The sequence below is a fragment of the Orcinus orca genome, chromosome 4, assembly GCF_937001465.1.
Source record: "Orcinus orca chromosome 4, mOrcOrc1.1, whole genome shotgun sequence".
NCBI lineage: Eukaryota > Metazoa > Chordata > Mammalia > Artiodactyla > Delphinidae > Orcinus > Orcinus orca.
This window is the reverse complement of record NC_064562.1, coordinates 84,096,026-84,123,346: the sequence shown is the minus strand read 5'-3', so window position 1 is coordinate 84,123,346 and position 27,321 is coordinate 84,096,026. Positions and strand designations below refer to the sequence as shown.

The 27,321-nt window shown below is 39.7% G+C and overlaps 1 protein-coding gene and 1 non-coding gene across 2 annotated transcripts in view; both read right to left on the bottom strand.

Annotated features, from left to right (window-relative positions):
* The window catches only part of CORIN (corin, serine peptidase), a 219,043-nt gene that overhangs the window by 143,000 nt on the left and 48,722 nt on the right, over positions 1–27,321 (bottom strand). The window contains exon 4 of the mRNA XM_004268336.4: positions 10,758–10,939. Within this exon, the coding sequence (XP_004268384.1) occupies positions 10,758–10,939 (182 nt within the window). The remainder of the gene's footprint in view (positions 1–10,757; positions 10,940–27,321) is intronic.
* LOC117200845 (U6 spliceosomal RNA) lies at positions 27,113–27,218 on the bottom strand. The gene has a single exon (XR_004482569.1). It is a non-coding gene; the product is annotated as a U6 spliceosomal RNA (small nuclear RNA).

Below are 27,321 nucleotides of genomic sequence, written 5' to 3'. Positions count from 1 at the left end.
GGGTGAGCTGGGACGAAGTGAGAGAGTGGCACTGACATATATACACTATCAAATGTGAAATAGATAGCTAGTGGGAAGCAGCTGCATCACATGGGCAGATCAGCTCAGTGCTCTGTGACCACCTAGAGGGGTGGGAAAGAGAGGGTGGGAGGGAGATGCAAGAGGGAGGGTATATGGGGATATATGTATACATATAGCTGATTCACTCTGTTATAAAACAGCAGAAACTAACACAACATTGTAAAGCAACTATATGCCAACAAAGATGTTAAAAAATAAAATAAAATGTCGATTATTATAATATTCTTTAGATCGTGTTCTTTGTCAACTATTTACATTCATTATTTAAATTTTAAAAGATATTAACTTATTGATAACATTGTGCGAGGGGTATATAACTTTTCAAAGTCCTTTTAGGGTTACACAAGCAAAAATATTTAGAAGACCATACCTCTAAATACTACGTTACACTGCTTCCTCAATAAGAATCTTGCTTATTTTGTTTAAATGTGCACAGGGGTTCAGACACAAAATAAACATATGGATTGAGCAGATGAAAATGGAGATCGCAATTACTTCCCAATTGCTGAGCTCAATGGAATTTAAGTTATGAAGATCGTGATGCTATTTGGCATAATGAAGTCGCAATTTCAGAAGAGATTCAGACTTTGATGTGATAATTCTGAATCACGCATTAGTTTCAGTGGGTGGCAGAGAGTGTAGAGTTCAAACGCTAGGATATCTGAATTACCAGGAAATTGCCACATCACTGTAGCTCAATTTCAAGAAAAACTGATTAAGCTTAAGGAGTTATGCCCACCAAAAGGACATAGGTAGTATCCAATCTTGGGAATTTTTTGGAGACAAATATGAAGCAGAACTAAGGTAATATTTTTATTATGTGAAAAAAAAACCCAACCAGTGTATTTAGTGCCGCTTAATGTATGTTACCAAAAATAAATATATCTACACCAGACTAGATGTGGTATGTTTTGTACAATTGGATTTCCGAATACTGATATTTGTCATCCCCACAGAAAGTGTATTGTTTTTTGTTTTTCTAAAACGAAAGCATATTTGAAAATAAAGTCAGATGGAAAATTCATTTTTTAAATTCCCGTTTTGTCAGTTTCTCTGATAAAAAATGGTCACATCACCCCTTTTCGGCCCCACTTATTCCAGTACCCCCTTGCCCAGAGCTGGGCTAAGTAAATAGGAGTTTGGTTTTATGCCTGAGGCACTTAGACACTTCAGAAGGTGGCATAACCTGTCTCACCTGGACGGCAGGGTCTGGCTCTAGTGCACAGTGCTCTTTCTTACTGTATCCAGGTTCCCTCCCAGAGGACTCACCAGACCTGGGTCGCCCTCGGTTTCCCTCTCCTCTCCAGGTGACTAAACTCTTTTTTTTGTACCAGTTAATTTTTCCAACTACTAATAGAATAAAGGCAGTTTTCTTAAAACAAAACAAAACAAAACAAAACATGGGGCTTCCCTGGTGGCGCAGTGGTTGAGAATCTGCCTGCTAATGCAGGGGACACGGGTTCAGGCCCTGGTCTGGGAGGATCCCACGTGCCGTGGAGCAACTAGGCTCATAAGCCACAACTACTGAGCCTGAGTGCCTGGAGCCTGTGCTCCGCAACAACAGAGGCCGCGATAGTGAGAGGCCCGCGCACCGCGATGAAGAGTGGCCCCCGCTTGCCACAACTAGAGAAAGCCCTCGCACAGAAATGAAGACCCAACACAGCAAAAATAAATTAATAAAAAACAACAACAACAACAAAAAACCAACTACCTGGTTCTACAAAGATGTATCTGCTATGATTAACTTGACCACCATGGGGATATAAAGTTGAATATAGAATTAAAATAGATGATGTTTTGAATTGTTCAGGATGTGAATTACTGGCATTCTTGTTGGAGTGGTCAGGCTGCTTTTTGACCAAAATAGGCCTAGAGCTATGAGTTTATAGTTACATAAATTGAAAAAATCAGACTTTTGCTTTGTTGCTAAAAATTCCTGCATTTTATTGTAATCAGTAAGACCACCAATGTAAATTTCTGATTGCAAGGCACAATGCTGAACAAAACGTGAATGTCCTTGGTCTGAAAGAAATAATATTCTGTAAGATGCACAGGGATCAACCTGTGATGTTGGGTTTCTGAGTTCTCAACCTCTAAGCCATGCAGCTAACTTGAAAAGAGAGTAAGAATGAATGAATGCAGGTGAGGAAAGGACACCTCTATATTTCAGGTTTTGTTTTTTTTTTTTGCGGTACAGGGGCCTCTCACTGTTGTGGCCTCTCCCGTTGTGGAGCACAGGCTCTGGACGCGCAGGCTCAGCGGCCATGGCTCATGGGCCCAGCCGCTCCGCGGCATGTGGGATCTTCCCGGACTGGGGCATGAACCCGTGTCCCCTGCATCGGCAGGCAGACTCTCAACCACTGCGCCACCAGGGAAGCCCTATATTTCAGTTTTAGGAACCACTGTGCCACCGCAACCAAAGCAGTATCTGGCAGAAAATAGAAACCTAATCTCAAATGATCTATAAACAAGAAACTACTGAGCCCAAAGAGAACAGGTAGTATTTAGGCTCCACAAGAAATCTGTTTTGTTTGGCACTGCTACTTTATGCTAGGCATGTGGCAGAGCGAAGTGAAAACAAGGCTGTGGCTCTCACGGAAAAACACTGGAAATCCAGAAGATGAGCATTTCTCATGGTTCACAGATGGAAAGAAGTTATTAGGGACATTAAATGATTTTTCAAACCTTCAAGTGTCAATTCACAGCCAAATGAAATTCAAGTACCAGACAAGTTGTCATGCAGTTTATTAAGAATTCTTCCAAGTCTTCAGCTCTATCACCGCCCAAATAACCACAACAATAATGATAACCATGACTCACATAGTTTCTCTTCCTTCCCTCATCTTTGGCCACTGTCCCTAACATGCCCTATGTTACAGCCCAACAGACAGGTGCTTAAAAGAACTGAGAGGGGATCTCTGGGGGAAGAGCAAAGCAGGCAGAGTTGCGGGAGCCTTAAGAGCTAAAAGGCAAGTTATCAGAGAGAAGTCAGAGAGGTGATGGGGGCCAGATAATGTAGGGCAGTTGTACAACTCCAGGAGGTTGTTCACCTTGAATTCTGTGTGACTGATGCTCCCCTGGAGTTGTGTGATGCAATGATACTGACTGAGGGCCCTGAAGGTTGTAAGGATGATGGTTTTTATACTGAGGGAGATGGGAAAACTTGGAGAGGAGAGATGTGAACATTTAAAAGATCCCTTTTGCTTCTCTATGGAGAATAGCCTGCCGGGGCATAGGGATGCAGCAAGGTTGCTAATAAGGAGCTGGAAGGATAATCCAGGCAGGAGTTGAGGTGACTTGAGCCAGGTAGTGGCTGTGGAGGTGGTGAGCACCGGCTGGATTATGTGTATGTTTTGACAGGAGAGATGGTTAAGATTTCTGACAGATCAGTTATGGTATGGAGGAGAAAAAGAAGAGTAAAGGACAACCCAAGGTCTTTGGCTGGAGCAACCGGAAGAATGAAGTTGTTATTTACTAAGATGGGGAGGGCTGGGAGAGCAGCAGGTGTGGGGCAATACCAGGGTAGTAACTGTTATGCTTGACACACCTTGTAGACACTCAAGTGGAAATAACTAGAAGGTGGTGTGTGTGCATGTGTGTACCACAAGCATACGTGTGTATGCAAGTCCAGAGTTCAGAGGTTGTGCAGGCTTGAGACGCACATTGGTAGATGTCAGTGCCTGGTGGTATCTCAAGTCATGAGCCTAAATTAGGTCACCAAAAAGAGGAGAGATCCAAGGACTGAGCCCTGGGACACACCACCTTTTAGAGAGATATGAGGAGGAAACATCAAACGAGGCTGAAAGTAAGTGGCCAAAGTAGAAGGAAGACCTACCTGGAAGCCTAGAGAGTTTATCTTGGGAGGGGGGAGTGATTAACTGTGGCAAATGCTGCAGGATGTACAGTCAGGGGAAAACTGAGAACTTCCCAGGGAATTCAGCAACGTTCATGACAATCCCTGGCGACCTGGAAAATAGTAGCTTTGCTTGAGAGTTTGGAGCAAGGACTTCGGAATATGAGTCAGAAGCTCGGGGAAGTGGAATAAAATTGGGGATGAAATACAGATTTAAGAGTCATCAGTACTAAAAAAAAAAAAAAAAAACAAAGAGTCATCAGTACTTACATGGCCACAATCAAGTATGAGGTTTCCCAGAGAAAATGTATAGTATGTTGAGGAAAGAGGGTTGGGACTAGAATCCTGTGGAATACCAATATTTAAGGGGTCAGTAGAAGAAAAGGATAGACGAGAGTGTGGCCAGAGTGGTAGAAAGCTGACCAAAACAGAGCAGTGTTTTAGAAACCAAAAGAAAAGAGAGTGCTATCGATGAAGGAGAAATCATCAAGGATGAAAGCCTTCCACTGCAGGGCACAGCCAAGTTTTGTATTTCCTCCTGCACAATCCCATGTCTCTGCTCCTATAGAACATAGTATTTATGGGCCATAGTAGATCCTATCAGTTTCAAAGGCTAAAGGAAGGAAGGGCATCCCCCAGCTACCTCACCCCTCCAGTGGGGTAGTTCTGAGTCATATGTTATGCACTGTTTCCCATATTTGCCTGTGAAATTAAGCTCCAGTTACCCACAATGGTAGCTGGATTCACTTTACCTTTAGTGGCCACCATCCTTTCCCTGAACCACCATCCCACTCCTCCACTCTTCCATGCCTTTCCCAAATATAAGATTTGGGCTCAAATCCTTGTCTCAGGCTCTGCCTCTGTGCTTATCTGTCTATCTCTCCACTGACCTATGAGCACTTTAAACGTATGCATGCCATCTTCCCTTTCCAGTTCCTGGTGAACTATGTGGTCCATAGAACACGCTTCTAAATGTTTTTTGGATGGAAGCACTTACATTTGCATAATGCATTATGGCTTCCAAAATTCTTTCAAATACATTACCTCATTTACCCCATAAAACTGTTCTACCCCTGCCCCCAGGTATTATTATTCCTATTGTAAAACTGAGGAAAGAGAAGCAAAAAGGGTTTAAGAAACTTGCTGAAGACCACACAGTTATTAAATAAAATAGCCAGGGCTTGAAAAACAAGTCTTCAGATCTAAGTTTGGTGCCCTTAAAAGAAGCATCTACATATGGAAGAAAGAAAACGTTTTTATAATTTAAATTTTAAATAATTTAAAATTATACATGTTGGGAAATTTGAAGTTCTAGGAAAACCTCATTATATTTGACTGTTCATTGGAATGAAAAGTGCATGGCTAGATTTTAGTAACTCCACCATGCTATCTATAATCATCTATCTCTGGCAAAATATTGATACTAAGTACCTCAAAGAAAGAGTACTGAGTAATTTTCCCGAGTGAATTCACAATTCAATAGGAGAAATTCAGAGTATATATTTTACCAAGATCTTGAGACTACAATTTTGCTGCTAATACACTGAAGTGGTTGCTCTCAGCAACCAAAGCTAGGAAAGCAAATAAGATACTAGGAAAAGGAAGAGGAAAATGAAAGAATGAATAGCTGAAGTTTCTTTCATGGCAGCAGAGATCTCTTTAGACCCACAGAAAAACTATTTCATAACTACTTTCCATATACGATTTCAGACAAGGTAAAGGATTAGTCAGAAAGCTCAGAATGACTGATGGACCTTGACTTTTAGCTCTCTGAGTTCTCACAACTCAACTATGGAAACCTGTACAAATGTTTATTTTAAAAACCTCTGTAGAATAGTTCCCACAGCACTATCACGTTAGCACATTATTTACTTTACAGGAGCTGGCATCAATATAAGATAGAAAGGATAAGACGACTGGGTATCCTTCTGTATGAAAACAAAATATCTTTGGAGTTATGACTGATTTAAAAGATGCTATGAGAAGATGAATTGAATTTACAGAGCTGTGAGCTGGGAAAAGCAGCTGTTACAAAGTTGTGAGTTTTGGCTTGACTCAGTCTGAAAAGACATTTTGAAAACTCTTGTGAGAAGGGGGCTGTAACAGAGGGTAGCATTCAAGGATTAAGAATTGAATCCCAGGATGGTCCCAGGATGAAGACAGAGCCAGGGGGACTGATTTAAAACAACTTTGGAATTATCTTCCTGAACCTCAGTTTCCTAATTTATAAAATGAAGATGATCATACCTCAGAGATTTACTCTGGAAGCAAAGTGAGCTAACAGCTGTGAAAGCACTTTGGAAAGGAGAATGGGGTCCATAATGTAAAAGGGGGTTACTGTTTTCTTGGGGCAAATGATTTGACAAGCTGGAAGGAGAAGACTAAGATGGGAGTCAACTTTTAATCATCATTTGTTTCACGGGCTAAGTTGGCACCTGTCACCCAATACAGGTTCACAGTGCTGAATGCCTACCCCAGAACACCTCTCCGCTTCCTCTGTGCCAAGTGGGACCCTTCCTCTTTCACACATCCAGAACTCCTTTATGTGATTGACTCTACTTCTGCTCCATTGACATTTAACCTGTGTTCCTCTATAGTTTCTGTCTGACAGCGTGTTTGGATGGAGTCACTAATGTTCTTTTTACGTTGTTTCTCACATATAGGTATACCAGATTAGGTTTAACACTCCTTAAAGGTAGGAAGCATGATAGGTATTACTATTATTATTATTACTACTACTACTAGAAAGTACCTTGCAAAGCATCAAGCCCAAACCAGGGTTTCTCAAAAGCAGCACTATTGACATTTGGGACCACACAGATTTTTGCTGTGGGAAGCTGCCCTGTGCATTGCAGGATGTTTAACAGCACAGTGGGTCTCTACCTGCTAAATGCCAGTAGCAACTCTTTCTGTCCCCAGAGTTGTGACAACCAAAATGTTCATAGACATTGCCAAATGTTCCCAGGTGGAGGCTGCAAAGTCATCTCTGCAAAGTCAAAGGCTGCAAAGTCATTCCATAACAGACATAATAACAGTCATCCATCCACACTAGATGGATGTAAACCAATATTATGGTCATTGTAATTAATTTTTTCAGATTACCTGGAATAATGCTCAGAACTGAGTAGGTACTCAATGAATATTTACTGAATAAATGAAAAAATGAGAAAAGGACTTCATTAGTTATATTCATAACTGGCCCTACAGCATAAACCCTTATATGATTAAGATGATATTGTAATATATATATATATATATATATATATATATATTTTTTTTTTTTGGCTGTGCTGTGTGGCATGTAGGATCTTAGTTCCCCGACCAGGGATCGAACCCGTGCCCCCTGCAGTGGAAGCGCAGAGTCTTAACCACTGGACTACCAGGGAAGTCCCTAGAAATTATATTCTTATGCTTACACAAAGATCACAGCTAACAGTAGCTTTCTCCCTAGCACATGACCTATGAATACATCTATGATGGTCAGCATCCTGCTTATCCATCAAGCATGAGACAGAAAAATTATTTCAAATTCTAGGAAAATATTGCATCAAACACCAATTATCAGACCCATTTTCAGAGAATTAATTCTACATGGGAAAATATAGTACAATCAAGAATTATAAAAAAAGACTGACAAATAGAGAATCTCAGATGAGTGTACTTAGGAAATGTCTGTTCTCTTAAAACGTAAGTTTTTTAATATAAATGTTTCATCAATCTTCCAAGATCTTTTCCAAAGTCATCAATCTTTTCCAAGATCAGAAGATTTGTACTATCTTCTGATATTTGGGGAACCTATGTGAGGTGGCATTTCATCTGGAGCTATTAAAGAATACTGATGTTACTTTGATCTTTAAGAACTGATACTTTTGGACCATCGTGTTAAGGAATACCGATGATGTTTTTTATTTTCAAATTTTCTCAGTGGATTCTTAAATCCTGTATCAGCAGGCAACATTTTCCAAATGAGCACTAATAAAGTGTTCTTATCAAAACAGGGGCAAATGTAGCTGAAAAAGAAATGAATCAAGGGGCTTCTCTTTCAGATACACTCACTCATCCTTCTGGTGGCTTAGTGCTATATACAATCTTTTGGAGGGAATCGTAATTTAGCAGCAGACCTCCACTAAACAGTGTGTGAACAAGAAATTAAACAAACTTCTACTTTTGGCTAGGAGGTAGTAACCTGTGATAAGTCAGTGCCAACCCCCATCAAGTAAAAGTAGAAAAGCCAGATAAAGCACAAGAAACATCTGTTCAAAGGCCTCCGATAGCTGATGCGACCATCAGGAGGTAAGTGGCTGAGATCCCAGAGAGAAGACAAGTGTAGAACAAACAGTCTACATTCTATGGATGCTTTTTCCCCTTGGATCTTGCCAATTCTTGGCATGGTGCTAGAAACTGAGAACCTGGACACAGGGCCACTTCAAAGAGGGAGAGAAGCCAGTAGAGCTTTCGGCAATCCCATGGGGGTGGAGAGACAAAAGTCAGAGTTTTGGTGCTGCCAGAGGAGCAGGGTATCAATGGGCCAAGGACGTAGTGGGGACGGAGACACAGAGAAGTGGGCCTGTCACACGGAAGGATTTCCCCTCAAGGCATTTACGGTAAAGAGCAAGAAACTAAAGGGTAGAAAACCTCTGCAAAGCCGAGTGGAAATCCAGCAATCTTATTCTGAGAAGGAAAACATTACCACTAGGGACCGCCAAGGAGGAGCAGAATGCAGTAAACACCTTGGTTTCGCAGTAAGGCTCACTGGAGAAGTGCACCCTCAGAATGGAAACAAACCAGAGAGAGATGGAGCCTTACCAACACTCCTTATAAACAACAAGCAAAACCAGCTCAGTCTCTGACTGGATCAAAGTGGTCTGTTCCCACTCTACGTGTCTGCCCTGTTGCCCCCTGCTGTCAGCCAACAGCCTTTAGATCCTTCAAGTTTAGCCTCAACTGCAGAGAGCTGCCTCACCCAAGGGCACACCCTTCCCAGGAAGGACCACAACCAGTGGCTGATTGTGGGGATATAAAGACCCGGCTGTCTGGACCCAACGTGGAACAACTCCCTCAGGCCACATGTGCCCCAGAGCTCCCCGTGGATTTAGCCAAGCTTCAGTGTGCCTGGATCACATTTCAACTTCTACCTCTACCCAATCCTGCTTTCTCTCCCTCCTTTACAAGTGCTGATACTTAATAAATACCCTGTACAACAAACCCCATCTCAGTGGCTGCTTCTGGAAGACCCAGCTTGTGACAGCTGCAGAAGTGGTCCAAGAAAGCAGGGGATACGATGGGGTTATTAATCTGGATTACTCACTGTTGGGATGGCAGCGAAGTTGCCATCATTGATGGAAGGTAGAGATAGACAGGCCCTGGTATAAGGGGGTGGTCCAACTGCTAAAACCCTTAACAGAGGTGAATTGGAATAGTCCACCTATGGAAAGGAATGCACTGAATGGGGTAATTTACCAAGTGTTTGAGAAGTAACTATAAGGACAGTGACTTGGATGGCTTTCAGCTAAGCTCAATTTCCTAGAAAAAGATAACTCAAAGCTCCAGGCAACTGTAACTCATGTGTGAAAGCCAAAGGGCCTTCCTCATAATTTAGAAAGAGGTTCTTACATACTGTACCAGGAGAGTCTAGAAAACTGAGGATCAGAAAATCTTGATAATGTAGACCCATTAAAATTAAAACCTTCTATTCCATAACAGACATAATAAAAGAAAGGAAAGGCAAGCCACACAGACAGTACATATATCCAACAGATGACTTATATCCAGAATGCCTAAAGAACCACAAGTCGAGAATAAAAAGACAGACTACCCAATCAAAAATGGGCAAGGGCTTCCCTGATGGCGCAGTGGTTGAGAGTCCGCCTGCCGATGCAGGGAACGCGGGTTCGTGCCCCGGTCTGGGAAGATCCCACATGCCGCGGAGCGGCTGGGCCTGTGAGCCATGGCTGCTGAGCCTGCGCGTCCGGAGCCTGCGCTCCGCAACGGGAGAGGCCACAACAGTGAGAGGCCCGCGTACCGCAAAAAAAAAAAAAAAAAAAAAAAAAAGGGCAAAATATTTTGACAGGCACTTCACAGAAAAGGATATTTAAGTAACCAAAACATTTTGAAAATTCAATCCAATTCATTAGGAAAATTCAACTTAAAATGCAAAGAGACACCCCAATACTATCATCAGAATTGCTAAAATGAAAAAGACTGGCAATACCAAGTGTTGGGGAGGATCTGAAGCAACTGCAACTTTCACCCGCAGCTGGGAGAAGTATAAATTGAAACAATTACTTTAAAAAACTTTTTTGCTGAATACATAACCATTTTCCATCAAAGACATGTACAAGAATAGTCACAGCATCACCATTCACAGTAGCTGGAAACAACTCAAATGTCTATCAACAGTAGAACAGAAAAATATACTGTGATGGAAAATATATTAGAATACCATAAAAATGAGAATGGATGAACCACAAGATGATGAAAATACAGTGAACCTCTCAAACATAATGTTGAGCAAATGAAGTTCAACACAAAAGGCATGCATACTGTACGATTCGATTGATATCAAGTTCAGAAGTTGGCAGAATTACCTAAGCTGATAGAAGTCTGCATAGAGGTCTCTTTTGGGAGGATCAGGTCACTGGGAGGGGGCTTGTGTTTCTGGGATGCTGTTAATATTCTATTTCTTGATCTGGGTCCTGGTTACATGGGTTTGGTCACTTTGTTAAAATTTGTTGTACTGTACACATTATTTGTATAATTCCTTTCATGGATGGTATACTTCAATAAAAAACTTTTAAAAATGCAACAAAATGCAGACACCTACATTGCTTTTCTTTTTCCTGCTGTGGTGAGAAGCAAATCCTGCTGACATTGTTGTTTTCACTTTGGTTTCTAAACTGGGAGCATTTGAGGAATTCGGGCCAGGAGGCATTCACCATCCCCAGGACTGATTCACAGCCCTCTTTTGCAGACTCACAGAAGGACCTACAGGGCAGGAGTCCATGACTAGAAGAAAAGAGAAAGGTGAAAATTAATGTTTTTACAGACTATTTCTCAAAATAATAATTAAGCTAAAGAAAAGTTGTCCACCAGTGCTGCAATATTATCTTAATTTATATTTACTACAGTCAACAACTTGAACTTCTACCTTCAACACTATAACAAGGATTTCAGCCACCCTACTGTCATGATTCTAGAGGGAATAAGCTAGTTCCATAACACATCATCTAACTGTCTCTTGTGGAAGCATTTATCCCAAATGACTTTTTTTTTTTGAGATTTCTTATGCTAAAGTAAATCTGTCAACCAAGACAGAGCTCTACTTACTATCAAAAGGAGTAAATTAACATGCAAATGAACGCCCCCAAAATGGAAAGGCAGAAGTAGGTCACAAAATAGGTTAATCTCATTTCTTTATCATCCCTTTGAGAAATTCAAAGTACCTCTGAGAGGCAGCCAGAGAGAAAGCTGTTCCTTAGCCTCCACTGCCTCCCTGGAAAGGAAAATATTATACAAACAAATGGCAACTCTGAAAACTTGTACAGTTATTTATCTTTTCATTTCTATGTTATCTTCTGCAAAATAGAAAAACACAAACAACTGTCCATTAGCAGTAAAGTAATGATGCCCTGGAGTTTGTCTTTATTCATCTGACATTCAATCAAACACTCCTGGATCTGCAGCTCTGTGTCTGGGGACAGGGATGCTGCAATGTCAAGGCCACGGACTTGTTCTCTTGCAGACCCAGGCGGCTTTTTCTACTTTGCAGCTATAGACTGCAACTCTCACCCTGGCTGGTCATCTAGCAAAGGCATCTCAAACGATTTTAAGAAAACTGGGAAAGAAAATATACATGTCAGTCAAAGCAAAGCACACACTTCACAAATGTAGGGTCAATAAGCTATTGCAGAATCACACAGTATCAGATCTGTAAGAAACCTTAAACAACACCTCATTCAAATCCTCCATTTAAGATAACTTCAGGGAGATTCTGAGACACACATAGCTTCCTAATGGAAGAAGCGGGAAGAGAATCCAGATGTTTTAACTTTCAATCCACGCTTTAGCTACTGTTGCATATCATCTATTCTCATATAAGGATCTATTAATTAGGCTTTAAGAACTTTAAAGCGTGATTATAATTCCCCATTCAAATTTCTATAGATCACAGAAACATAATGGGATGCGCCAGTCACTGAGTTAAAATAGAAGTGATTGAGTCTGTGAAAGAATCTTGAGAGTGAGATCTTGTTATATGAAAATGTGAGAAAGGGGTACTCAACAGTTACATTCAGATACAAACACTTTTGACCTTCTCAGAAACTCGCCTTAAAACTGGGTATCTTTTAGAATCCTGATATTCACATGACTACATTAATATGTAGCTAAATTTGTTAGTGAAGATGTAGAAAGATGTTTTGCATTTGAAAGAATTCGCTTTAGAACATAAAATATGAATTAGTCCAGGCAAGTGTTTCAGTGTAAAGAAGACACCTGACTGCCATTCAGGAAATATATTAGATATTCATAGGATGGAAAGTATCACTTAAATAACATTTTTTTAAAAGATTTCCTTTCCTAGATCTTATTCCAAAGACGTTAGAGACTATATTTTCTCAAATGAAACTGGGGATCGTGGTTGAGGAATGTGGAGAACACAGAATTCCTATGCAGATACTTATACTTCGCTAGGCTCTAAGTGCTACTACACATGCATTAACTCATTTCTTTCTCACTACAGCACTATAGTACTGTACTGTACCATAGATACCATTACTATCATCCCTAATACACGCAAAAGGAAACTGAAGCACAGGAAATATAAGAGACTTGTCCAAGATCACTGAGGTAGTGAGTATCACAGCCAGCATTTGAACCCAGGCAGACTGATTCAAGGACTATGTATGCTCCAAAAGCATAGCTCAAGGTTAGCTCGAAACTTGATATGTACTTTCCCGTGGACCAACCATAGACACAGTGGTTGGGTTCTCCCTTCACTCTCCAAACTCCTAGTTATCCTTCAATGAGTCAGTATTTGCCTAAGGGGCTAAGGAACACTAGGAAAGGGTGAAGGCATTTCTCTTTCTTTTCCAGGTGTGAGACAGCCCACAACAAAGCTACAAGATAAGCTAGGCTTGGCTTCAGCGTTCTTCCTTGCCACCTAGTCCCTGACCTGGGTACTGACACCATCCTGTCCAATGCCACTCCAGCACCCCACCTGGTCAGCCACCTCCACAAGAGCATTACTTGCTCAACCTTTGCTTCCCTTCCTACAATCAAAACTACGTTCCCCAAGTGAGCAGATCACAATGAGACTTTCAAAGAAAAGAGAGGAAGATAACACAGAGTAGTACATACTAATAGATGGACACTTAACCCTCCCAGAGGTTTCTGGCATCATTAGAAGATTGCTTGCTGGATCTGTAAATCAAAATTCATTCCTTAACACAATGCTTCTCAGAGGAGTGGTGATAATCCCACCAGCTTTGCTAAATTTCAAAAGGTAACATTTTTTTTCTCGAGACTTGTTCTGGGAATATAGAGAGACATTAAAATACCATTAGGCTTTCCATTCTAAAAATAGGGCCTAAGAAAAATGTCTAGAGTGTTTCCAAATAGCTCTCTTAAAGAGGTGTAACCAACCAAGACCCATAGGCTTTAAACTGCTGGACGAGGACATGTGAAATAGTGATAGAGTATTAATAACCAGCAGCCCTTTCAAACACTGAGCAGAATGAAGAGCCATTTGTTCTTGCTTTGCATGAAATTCAAGTGCCTACGAGGGATTGAAGCATTTTGCTTTTCATCACGTGGAACGGTGCCGTGAGACAGACCACACTATTTTGAAATATAAGTGCTGATATCCAAGCAACAAGCAGACTGACATCTTGAAAACAGTGCTCAGCACAGTGGAGGGGCCAGTCTGGGCTACCAGGGTACTATTTTAGGAAAGATGGTTACTTTAAGTGATGTGTGAAGTTCATTTGGGGTTGTGCAAAAGTCCCTACAACATTTCAACTCAAGCTTAAGCCGAAAATTCTTTCCTCACCTCTGTAATTATGTGTTGAAACAAATACATAGGAACAAATATAAAGAATTCTATTATACAGTAATAGTGAGGTTTCTAGGGGATTTTCACTAGGAAGGCTACTCAAATTATTTATCTACAAAAAAATTGTAAATTTTACCTATATAATTTTTTTTGTAGACAAAGATGTTTATTTTAAAATTATTTTTTTTCACATCTTTATTGGAGTATAATTGCTTTACAATGGTGTGTTAGTTTCTGCTGTATAACAAAGTGAATCAGCTATAGGTATACATACATCCCTATATCTCCTCCCTCTTGCATCTCCCTCCCACCCTCCCTATCCCACCCTTCTAGGTGGTCACAGAGCACCAAGCTGATCTCCATGTGCTATGCAGCTGCTCCCCACTAGCTATCTATTTTACATTTTTACGTATACAATTTTAAGCAAATTTATCTACTAAAATTTCTATATTTATTTACAAAAAATTAGATTTTTTTCCTTATTGTACCCTTTGACCAACATCTCCCCATTCCCCTCCCCCACAAATTTATAGATTTTTATCAGCAAAACGGTTCTGATAAAGACATAAAGTTAAAATTATTGAATAAGTTACAGCCACACAGTAGGCTTATATAATAGCTAATGGATTTTTATGTTTTATAAATCATTTTTCTAACTTTTTACTTTTTTTATTGAAGTACAGTTGATGTATAATTTTATGTAAGTTACAGGTGTACAATATAGTGATTCACAATTTTAAAGGTTATACTCCATTTATAGTTATTATAAAATATTTGCTATATTTCCCATGTTGTGCAATATATCCCTGTAGCTAATTTTATCTAACTTTTTACTTTAAACTACTTTTAGAGACTTACAGAAAAGTTATAAAAACAATACAGAAAGTTTCCATATAGCCTTTATCCAGGCTCCCCCAAAGCAAACATCTTACATAACTACAGTGTAATTATCAGAACCAGGAAATTAACACTGGTACTAAAGTAAGGATCCTATTCAAACATCACCAAGATCTCCATTTAGGATCCCACACTGCATTTAGTTGTCACTTTTTATTTCTGACAAACTAACCTTTAAGTATATCAGAGAAGCTCAGGATTTAAAACTCTTCTTCCATGGGGTGGGGTGGGGGGAAGAATTTTTGTGACAGGCAGGCTTTAAGATGGCCCCCAATGACCCCACCTCCTGCTATTCATGCCCTGTGTAACCTCCTCCCCTTGAGTGTGAGTTGGCCTAGTGACTTGCTTACAACCAACAGAAGGTAATGGGATGTCACTTCCATCACTAGGGTACATAAGACTGTGACGCCTCTCTCACTAGCAGATGCTCTCCCTTACCAGTTCTCATGAAGCAAGTTGCCATGTTGCGTAGGTCTACATGGCAAGGACTTGAGCCTGGCCTCTGGCCAACAGCCAGCTAGGAACTGAGGCCCTCCACCCTTAAGGAACTGAAATTCTTCCAACAATCACATGAGGCTGGAAGTGGATCCTTTCCTAGGCAAGCCTTCAGATAAGACTCGAGACCTGGCCAACACCACGAATGCACCCATATGACAGACCCTGAAACAGAGGACCCAGATAAGACATTCCTAGGTTCCAGGTCCACAGAAACTGAGATAATAGTTGGGTGCTGTTTTAAGCGGCCACATCTGTGGAAATTTGTTACGTAGCACTAGGTAACTAATACACTTTTCTTTGATATATCACTTGGTAAGAGGCATGTTACTGAGTTAGATGTATTATTTATTGACGAGACTTACATAATCTTTTGTTTCAAAGAAAGTCGTAAATTTGTCTTTGTTAGGCCAAGCTGTTCAGTGAACAGTGCTCACAAAGTCATAGTCACCGGGAACACCCAGAGCTGCAGACCTCAGTTGTGAAGAGAATGTTAACAATGGAAGGGTCTTGCAAGATAATGTACTACTGTTTCCTCCTTTTACATGCAAGGAAATTGAAACTTAAAAAGATCTCATAGCCAGATGCTATGACGCCAGCCCAGTGCTCCAGAATGTCTCCCCTAGCTGACCTCTTCTCACAAACAGGAGTCACAGATAACACAGGAGCATAAATCCACAAATCCTACAGGAGCACAGATTCGTCACCACTGCTGGAAAACACAAAAAACAACAGATGACTTGTTTCCTCTGTGATGGGCCAACGGCATCAGCTTCCTATGTCTGCACTCTCTGGTGGCCTCAAGAGACCTCACAAGAGGTATGGCTTAGTTGGGGTAGGAGAGGAGTAGGGAAGAGATTACCTTGGTTCCCAGCTTCGTTAGACACGGGGATAGAAAACTGTGCTAGTGAACACTTACATGTGTCATTGTCTCACACCAGAAGAGAAATCATGGGAGAAGTCAAGTTATTTTTTGGTCACACTGGTCTGAAACTCTTTAAAAACCAGAGTTTTTCATCATCTTCATTTGTAATAGCCATGGTTCCAGCAGGAAAGAAATGACTCAATGAAGTAGGATTACTGCAGAGTATTTAATGAAAAGGTCACTTATGAAGGTACTGGCAAGGTTTAGAAAAACCAACCAGGGGTAGTGCAGCATGCGGGGACAGGTTGCCGTTAGCATCTCAGATTCAAGGGACAAGGGAAGGAGCAGTTCTTGGGACTCAGAAAGAGCTGTATGCAGAAGGCTGCCTGATAGGAGCCAGAGCCTCCCACAGTGGGATTCAGGCAACTCCAAACTGTGTAACCTGGTAAAGAAGAAACTAGGGGATCATGACCCAACCTGCCTCCCTTCCCACACTCTGATGTCCTGTTGGTGGCTCCCATTGGCTGAGCCCCACAGGAAGCTAGAAAGTAGCCACTGTTGAAACCAACCTGTGGGGAAGAGTGGGCTGGAGGAGGGTGGGAAGTGGATAAGGAGAAGTAAAGAAGAAAGAGCCAGCACATGACTGCATGCCTTACACCAACGAGAGCTCAACAAATACTTGTCAGGGGACAAAATGCAGGGCTGTGGGAGGAGACTGTTCAACTATTATTAGCTTGAAATCTGGTAGGAGTGTTTACACCACAGAAATCAGCAAATGCTACAAATCACAGTTTTGTTTTGTTTTTCAGGGAGCCAGTTTACCAGCATACCACTGGATGAAAGTATAAATCATGTCATCTCCTCTAGAAGGAAAGCTGTTTTTACCTCCACTGGAAGGAAAATTACGGTCATGCACTTCTTGGACCAGATGAAGACATTATGTCAATATTAACCCCCTATCTCCCACTACCACCAGCCCTCCTTCTTGGTAGCAATACCATCTACCCAAGTCCGCAAGCCTAAAAACCTTTGTTTCACCCTCAACCTCACCATTCATATGCAATTAATTACTAAGTACTGTTAATTTTACTTCCCCAAAGTCCCTCAAATCCATTTATTCTCTCCCCATTTTATGTTCTCATAAAATTAAACTAGTTGTAGTTCCCCTAATGTACGACAGATTTAGGCTGTCTGCTTTCTCCACCTTGCCCACATGGCAAATTTCTATATATCCTCCAAAATCAAATTCAGCTGTTACTTCTTCGCTGGGAACAGCCTTCTTAATGTTGCCAAATGGAAAGAGTCCCTCCTGCTCTGCGTTTCCCCCCATTCCTTTTAAACTGATCACATTGGACAGCAGTGTAACTGTTTTCATGTCATGTCCCCTATTATGCTGAGTCCCTTGAAGGCAGAACTGTGTTTTATTCACCAAAGCATCCCTAGCATCAGACAATGCACCTGGTACATCGTAGGTGCCAATAAATGTTTCCTAAAGGAATACAGTGATAACTTTCCTAACACCTTTGCCGAATAAACTGATGTCAGAAGCTGAAAGGGTGCTCCCAAGCTGTACACATGCCTAGCAAGACCCTTCACGCCACCATATGTCTACCCCCCCAACACTCACATCCTTGCCAACAGTATCTGCTTGCAGGACTGATTCCATCATGCCCCTTTTCTCACTTCCTGCAGATATCACAAGACACTCGGTATGTCCGGGTCTCTCTCACTTCCTGGATTCCCATATGTTCGTGGATCAAATGTAACCTTCTCAGTGAGATTTTCCTGAACAACATTTTGCTTAAAATTGCATCCCTTGCCACCATACCCATACTCTCCCAAAGCTCTTCAATTCTTTTTGGAATTTTTCCATTGCACTTATCACTATCTGATATACTATTATTATTATTAAAAAATTTTTTAATCTGTTTCTTTATTGCCTATCTCCCTCCAATATAATATATGGTTCATGAAGTAAAGGATTCTTGTCTATTTTGTTTGCTGTCCTATCCTTAGTGTATACAGTAGGCACTTCATAAATATTTGTTTGAGAAATAAAAGAATCACATGCAGAGGATAATTTGGTGGCCTGCTTGGAACAAAGCTGTCAGAAGCAAAGTTGGGAGCAGAACCCTCACTACCTAACTCCCAACTTAATGGTCTGTACAAGAGCTCGCTCCATCCCTGTTCACATGATCTCCTCCCTATCAGGTCAGCAAATTCTACACTGTTGAATCTTGAAATAATTCCCATATAAAGGCAAAATCTCGGCAAAACCGCGATGGATGAAAACCCTACAGATTAAGTGTCTCGCTTATATGCCAACAGTAAGATGTCACCCTTAAAATAGAGAAACTTGAGGAAATAACAACAAATAAACACAGCTTGAATTAAGATGAGTGTGAATAATGTAAAACTACACAACCGCCCCTGAAAGAGAATATAAAATTCCATACCCTTCTATCCAACGTGATCCTGATTCTCATTAATACTTGGCATACTTACCAGGGCTCATGGAATAGAGGATTAAAAATCACAGGAAAATTTTCAATTGTTCAATTATTTTTTGCAGCTGTTTTGATTTTTTGCACTTCATGAAATGATGCCTTAAATATGGATCTTTGAAGGCACTGAATCACTAGCATTAAATATAAATTCTAGTCACATCCACCTAATACCCATGAATTATTGAGGAGAAAAGTAAACAAACTCCACTGAGCTTGATGAAATATGTGTGCTTGAGACACTGTCAGTGATTTGACAAGGCGTTTTCAGGAAATTTGAGCTCCTGTGGCCTGACTCTCCAGCTTTACGTCTTTGTAAAATAAAAGGAATGTGAGTTATCTGACTGTGTATTACCCACACTTGGAGCCATTCTGGCACATAAATGAAATCTTACTTTTCATTTTATGTCTGTATAATGCCAAAAAGCAGACTAGATCACCCATGTTAAAAAAAAATAAAAAAAATAAAAAAAATAAAAAGATCACCCATGTTGCCTGAGACTGAAAAGGGAACTGTGATACAATTGACCACCTAAACAGCCAGGTAGTCAGCACAGGTGTAGCCCAAAAGACTGCTGTTTACAGGTTAGCAGATAAAATCAGGGAAGTAAGTGGCAGATGACTTTCCGAATATATGGTTGCTATTAGCAACAAAGACTCCTTTTGCTTTGACTACTGATCTATATAAATTCTTAAAAAATATAGATATGAAAAAATATTAATTCTGCAATGTTTCCATTATTCTCAAATGTGACACAATTAGAGTTCTTGGGACACAGACAAAATCTTCAATAAATAAATTAGCAGTATGTAATAATTCTTCGTTTAGAAAAAAATAATAAAATAACCTTATGCTGGCTTTATATAATTTACAAATTCTTCAAAAAATTGTTTTAAATCAAGTCATATTTTTCAGTTGGCTTTTAAGATTATTTCAGGGTTGCATTTCCATAGGAGAGCGGCACATGCTATCTTATAAAATAATGTCTTTAAAAATACAGTAAGCTTTCTGAAAACTACAGGCCAATATCGATGATGAACACAGATGCAAAAATCCTCAACAAAATACTAGCAAACAGAATCCAACAGCACATTGAAAGGATCATACACCATGATCAAGTGGGGTTTATCCCAGGGATGCAAGGATTCTTCAGTATACACAAATCAATCAATGTGATACACCATATTAACAAATTAAAGGTGAAAAACCATATGATCATCTCAACAGACGCAGAAAAAGCTTTTGACAAAATTCAACACCCATTTATGATAAAAACCCTCCAGAAAGTAGGCATAGAGGGAACCTATCTCAACAAAATAAAGGCCATATATGACAAACCCACAGCCAACGACATTCTCAATGGTGGAAAACTGAAACCATTTCCACTAAGATAAGGAACAAGACAAGGTTGCCCACTCTCACCACTATTATTCAACATAGTTTTGGAAGTTCTACCCACAGCAATCAGAGAAGAGAAAGAAATAAAAGGAATCCAAATCAGAAAAGAAGTAGTAAAGCTGTCACTGTTTGCAGATGACATGATACTATACATAGAGAATCCTAAAGATGCTACCAGAAAACTACAAGAGCTAATCAATGAATTTGGTAAAGTAGCAGGATACAAAATTAATGCACAGAAATCTCTTGCATTCCTATACACTAATGATGAAAAATCTGAAAGAGAAATTAAGGAAACACTCCCATTTACCATTGCAACAAAAAGAATAAAATACCTAGGAATAAACCTACGGAAGGAGACAAAAGACCTGTATGCAGAAAACTGTAAGACACTGATGAAAGAAATTAAAGATGACACAAACAGATGGAGGGATATACCATGTTTTCGGATTAAAAGAATCAACATTGTGAAAATGACTACTACCCAAAGCAATCTACAGATTCAATGCAATCCCTATCAAACTACCAATGGCATTTTTCACAGAATTAGAACAAAAAAATTTCACAATTTGTATGGAAACACAAAAGACCCCAAATAGCCAAAGCAATTCTTTTTTTTTTTTTTACCATCTTTATTGGAGTATAATTGCTTTACAATGCTGTGTTAGTTTCTGCTTTATAACAAAGTGAATCAGTTATACATATACATATGCTCCCATATCTCTTCCCTCTTGCATCTCCCTCCCTCCCACCCTCCCTATCCCACCCCTCTAGGTGGTCACAAACCACTGAGCTGATCTCCCTGTGCTATGCAGCTGCTTCCCACTAGCTATCTATTTTACGTTTGGTAGTGTATATATGTCCATGCCACTCTCTCGCTTTCTCCCAGCTTACCTTTTCCCCTCCCCATAACCTCAAGTACATTCTCTAGTAGGTCTGTGTCTTTATTCCCGTCTTGCCCCAGGTTCTTCATGACCTTTTTTTTTTGCTTAGATTCCATATATATGTGTTAGCGTACGGTATTTGTTTTTCTTTTTCTGACTTACTTCACTCTGTATGACAGACTCTAGGTCCATCCACCTCACTACAAATAATTCAATTTCATTTCTTTTATGGCTGAATAATATTCCATTGTATATATGTGCCACACCTTCTTTATCCATTCTTCTGCTGATGGACACTTAGGTGGCTTCCATGTCCTGGCTATTGTAAATAGAGTTGCAATGAACATTTTGGTACATGATTCTTTTTGAATTATGGTTTTCTCAGGGTATATGCCCAGTAGTGGGATTGCTGGGTCATATGGTAGTTCTATTTTTAGTTTTTTAAGGAACCTCCATACTGTTCTCCACAGTGGCTGTATCAATTTACATTCCCACCAACAGTACAAGAGTGTTCCCTTTTCTCCACACCCTCTTCAGCATTTATTGTTTCTAGATTTTTTGATGACAGCAAGATCCTTTTTGACCCACCTCCTAGAGAAATGGAAATAAAAACAAAAATAAACAAATGGGACCTAATGAAACTTAAAAGGTTTTGCACAGCAAAGGAAACCATAAACAAGACCAAAAGACAACCCTCAGAATGGGAGAAAATATTTGTAAATGAAGCAACTGACAAAGGATTCATCTCCAAAATTTACAAGCAGCTCATGCAGCTCAATATCAAAAAAACAAACAACCCAATCCAAAAACGGGCAGAAATCTAAATGGACATTTCTCCAAAGAAGATATACAGATTGCCAACAAACACATGAAAGAATGCTCAACATCATTAATCATTAGAGAAATACAAAGCAAAACTACAATGAGATATCATCTCACACCGGTCAGAATGGCCATCATCAAAGCAATCTTGAGAAAGAAAAATGGAGCTGGAGGAATCAGGCTCCCTGAATTCAGACTATACTATAAAGCTACAGTAGTCAAGACAGTATGGTACTGGCATAAAAAAACAAATATAGACCAATGGAACACGATAGAAAGCCCAGGGATAAACCCACGTGCCTATGGTCACCGTAGTTTTGATAAAGGAGGCAATAATATACAATGGAGAAAAAAACAGCCTCTTCAATAAGTGGTGCAGGGAAAACTGGACAGCTACATGTAAAAGAATGAAATTAGAACACTTCCTAACACCATACACAAATATAAACTCAAAATGGATTAAAGACCTAAATGTAAGGCCAGACACTATAAAACTCTTAGAGGAAAACATAGGCAGAATACTCCATGACATAAGTCAGAGCAAGATCCTTTTTGACTGACCTCCTAGCGAAATGGAAATAAAAACAAAAATAAACAAGTAGGACCTAATGAAACTTAAAAGCTTTTGCACAAGAAAAGAAACCATAAAAAGACGAAAAGACAACCCATAGAATGGGAGAAAATATTTGCAAATGAAGCAACTGACAAAGGATTAATCTCCAAAATTTACAAGCAGGTCATGCAGCTCAATATCAAAACAACAAACAACCGAATCCAAAAAGGGGCAGACGACCTAAATAGACATTTCTCCAAAGAAGATATACAGATTGACAACAAACCCATGAAAGGATGATCAACATCACTAATCATCAGAGAAATGCAAATCAAAACTACAATGAGGTATCACCTCACACCAGTCAGAAGGGCCACCATCAAAAACTCTACAAACAATAAATCCTGGAGAGGGTGTGGAGAAAAGGGATCCCTCTTGCAATGTTGGTGGGAATGTAAATTGATACAGCCACTATGGAGAACAGTATGGAGGTTTCTTAAAAAACTAAAAATAGAACTACCATATGACCCAGCAACCCCACTACTGGGCATATACCCTGAGAAAACCATAATTCAAAGAGTCATGTACCACAATGTTCATTGCAGCTCTTACAATAGCCAGGACATGGAAGCAACCTAAGTGTCCATCGACAGATGTGACACATATATATAATGGAATATTACTTAGCCATAAAAAGAAACGAAACTGAGTTATTTGTAGTGAGGTGGATGGACCTAGAGTCTGTCATACAGAGTGAAGTAAATCAGAAAGACAAAAACAAATACCGTATGCTAACACATATATATGGAATCTAAAAAAAAAAAAAAAGAAAAAGGTTCTGAAGAACCTAGGGCCAGGACAAGAATAAAGACGCAGACATAGAGAATGGACTTGAGGACACCGGGAAGGGGAAGGGGAAGTTGGAACGTAGTGAGAGAGTAGCATGGACATACATACACTACCAAATGTAAAATAGCTAGCTAGTGGGAAGCAGCTGCATAGCACAGGGAGATCAGCTCGGTGCTTTGTGACTACCTAGAGGGGTGGGATAGGGAGGGTGGGAGGGAGATGCAAGAAGATATGGGGATATATGTATATGCATAGCTGATTCACTCTGTTATAAAGCAGAAACTAACACATCATTGTAAAGCAATTATACTCCAATAAAGATGTTAAAATAAAAGAATACAGTAAATTTTATAAGCAGAAAAATTTGATACTTTTTACTAAAAGATTATCAGTAAAATTCAACTCACAAGTGGTATAGTAATATAATGGCGTGCAGGAGTAGAAATATTGAAAATAAACTGGATGGTGGGGAAGAGGTTTTGTAATTCTGGTATAGCAAATATTTTTGAAAAAATCATTCCTGTATCAACTTTGATGCCATCTTGATTGTTCACCTAGAGGCCATCTCAGTAATCTGGCCATCTTTAGTAATAGGATGGAGTTAGAACAGGAAAACCGTATCATCTGTATATTTGAAATGACAGGCAAATTTTACTCTAACTTTAAATAATGGTAACTAGATTATGGGGTCATTTTTCTAGGGAACTCTGCTGCTTCTAAAAAGGAAGCCTAGGACCTTGATAAGAAATGAACAAACTGTGCCTTCCAGAAAAAGGAATTTTAGATACCTCTTGTTTCTGTCAACATTCTTTTTCTTCCTCTCGAGTGGCTGAAACAAAAGTATGCCTAGAACTTTTATTTACCTAACAGGATTGTAGCAAAACCAAAAGCTTAAAAGGTGAACACAAGGTGAATAGAAGATAGCAACACAGCAGAATTCCAATCTTGATTTTAGGAGCAGAACACAGATTTCAGGCTGAAAAGCAAGCTGATCTTAATACCTAGAGTCAAAAATTCTATTTTCTACCGTGAACCTTTCAACTCTGAGCAAAAGCCAAGCCACCCAAGGCACACAGGTGTTCCCAGCAGATAATCTGACATTTCCCCAAGGTGACACACCGTAAATATTTGTTTAACATTTATTTAGCTGAGAACCTGACAGTTGCAACAGAGAAAAAGAGGGCTTTGTCTGGCAGGGTCCCAATCTGCAAGCCCCACTGGGCAAAACACAAGTCCTGCAGATAACGGGGCCCATCGTTTCTGAAGGCAGTTAGGTGACTCCTTGCTGCTACTGGATCCATGGGAGTGTCAACACAACCCTCCCCAAGGCCCCCAACTGGATTCTCTATTATTACCAAAGCAAATATAAAAGTGTCCCTGAGAAAAGTTATGGTAGATTTAATTTTCTTCTTTTTTCATAAGTTTTTAGAGCTCCTTTAATCAGGGCCATGGGCCATGAGTGAACCTGCCCCTTAATCTATGGGAAACTAATTGACCATAAGATGCTGGACTCCTTGTCACATTTTCTCCACTAAGCTCTCACCAGTCAGTTTAAATATCTCTAGTGATAACAACTCACCATTTCCTGAGACAACATTTCCATATATATACAACTTTAGTATCCGTAAAGTTCTCACTTTAGTTAAGTTAGAATTTACTTCTTTATGACTTTCAGTTCCTGGTTCCATTTTTGCCCTGTGGAAGCATAGAGAAAAAGTGTGCTCCCTCTTCCAGTCGTGGCCCAGGAGATTGGAGGGTGGCCACTGTGCACCCTCAGGGCCTCACATCTCCAGGTCCCCCAACTATTCTTCACATGAACAGATTCTGAACCACCATCCTGGTCATTTTTCTTTAAACATGTTTATCACTGTTTTGTTTCTGCTCTGTACATGAACCTTACATCTAAGATTTTCAACTACAGTTGACCTAAAGTCTTTTTAACTGATGCATATGAGTCAGTATTAAAACAAAAGCACTGAACCACCAAGTCAATCCTCAAGAACAATCTAGTGTTTCCTCCTCTATTAGATCCAGGATTTTGACAGAAATGAACAAGAACAAGTTAATGTACTTTAGCTGGTTGTTCTGCCAACGGATGCTCACTCAGAAGGAAGTTAAATCATCTCTGGGAATACCATCCAACTCGATTCAAAGTTGTAATTATTTAACACACATATAGAATTTGATTTATGCATGAGTTTTCAGGAACGTATCAATTATACAAAGCAATGCACAACCATTATCAATGGAGTTTGAACTCCCATTTACCTAGACATTTAGGGGAGCTCCCTAATGGAAGAGTTTATTTATTGATCCATTTATTCCAACAAATATTTATTGAGCACCTACTATGTGTTGGGCACTGCTCTGAACACTGGGTATACAACAGTGTGCAAAGTCAGTAAGTTCTCTGCCATTGTGGTACTTATAAAGTAAGACAGACAACATACAAACAAGCAAAAAGGGACACAGCCTTGCTGCAGTGTAAGATAACAGAACTACCGAGGGTGATCAGAGAATATTTCTCCACAGAGATGTCTTTTGAACAGAGGGCATAGATCAAGGGGATAGATCCATCCTGGCAAAGGGAACAGCATGTGAAAAGGAAGCTGGGGAAAGGTGGGCATTTTTGAGAAAGGTCAGTGCAGCTGTGGCAGGGTTGATGACACCAGAGAAGCAAGGAAGGCTTCAAAAGCCAGGGCAAAAAGTTCAGCTTATAATCTAAGCCTAAGAGAAAGCCCTTGAATGGGTAGAGGCAGGGGAGTGACATCATCTAATTTGTGCTTTTATTTTTTTTCCCTTTCAGTTTTATTTAGACATAACTGACATACAGCACTGTGTAAGTTTAGGATGTACAGCTAATGATGACCACAATAGGTTTAGAAAATATCCATCATCTCATACAGATACAAAATTAAAGAAATAGAAAAAAATATTTTTCCTTAGGATCTACTCTCTTTAACAACTTTCATGTAATAACGTACGGCAGTGCTAATTGTGTTTTTATATCATAATGTTGACAGCTAAGTGGAAAATGGATTAGAAGATGAAAAGAATGAGAAAAATATGCAAATCTTGCATCTCTGAAAGAGGTGATGAAGTTTATACCCTCCCAGAAACTCACACACCATCTCTGACTACTATATCAATAATAGTACTATTTATATTTAATAATAATTTACTTATTGTTTATAACAATACTACTTATGGAGAAGTTACTGTGTGCTAGAGAGTGCAGAGCATATATGAGCACTGTATAAATCATTCTGTTTAATACACACAAACCAACCCTATGAAGAGGGTATTATCACTTTAATTAAACAGATGAGGAAACTGAGGGTCAGGAAGGCCAACTGAAGTGCCCAAGGTCTTATAATTGGCAATTGGCAGAGCTGTGGTTTGAATCAGGTTTCATCTGCCCCCCAAACTTTCAAGTGCATTCTCTGCATTTACCAGATTAATTTCTCTAGGCTCCAGTGAACATATTTATTTGGGGAAAAGCATAGTGCTTTTGAAGAAGTTCATTTGAAGAACCTCACTCAACCTCTTCCACAATCCTATAGGGATTGAGTACATGACAGAAAACTGTCCGGTAGATCCCAGATTTGAGATATAATCTTTAATCTCTAGTCATTTAGCTAGATAAAGAATTTTTTTTCAGATAATTTATCTATTTTCTTGACTAAATAGTGGATAGCAGAACCTGGCATATCTCATCTTTTTTTTGGACAAGTTCAATTAGGTCCTGCATGAGAAATACTGACCCCAAAATAGATGTATTAGCTAAACTTTGATCAGGACGTGATGATCCAGGTATTGTGCTAAATGCTTTAATATGAGTTATCTTAGTCAAAAATCAAAAAATATGGAACACTTCACAAATCTGCATGTCATCCTTGCATTGGGACCACGCTAATCTTCACTGTATTGTTCCAATTTAGTATACATGCTCCCAAAGCAAGCACTAGATAAGAATTTTTTATTTCATGTCTACAGATGTTAAGAATATCTGCTAAGCACCTAGGGTCAAATCAACACTCCAGAGGAAAAAAACCAATAGAAAACACA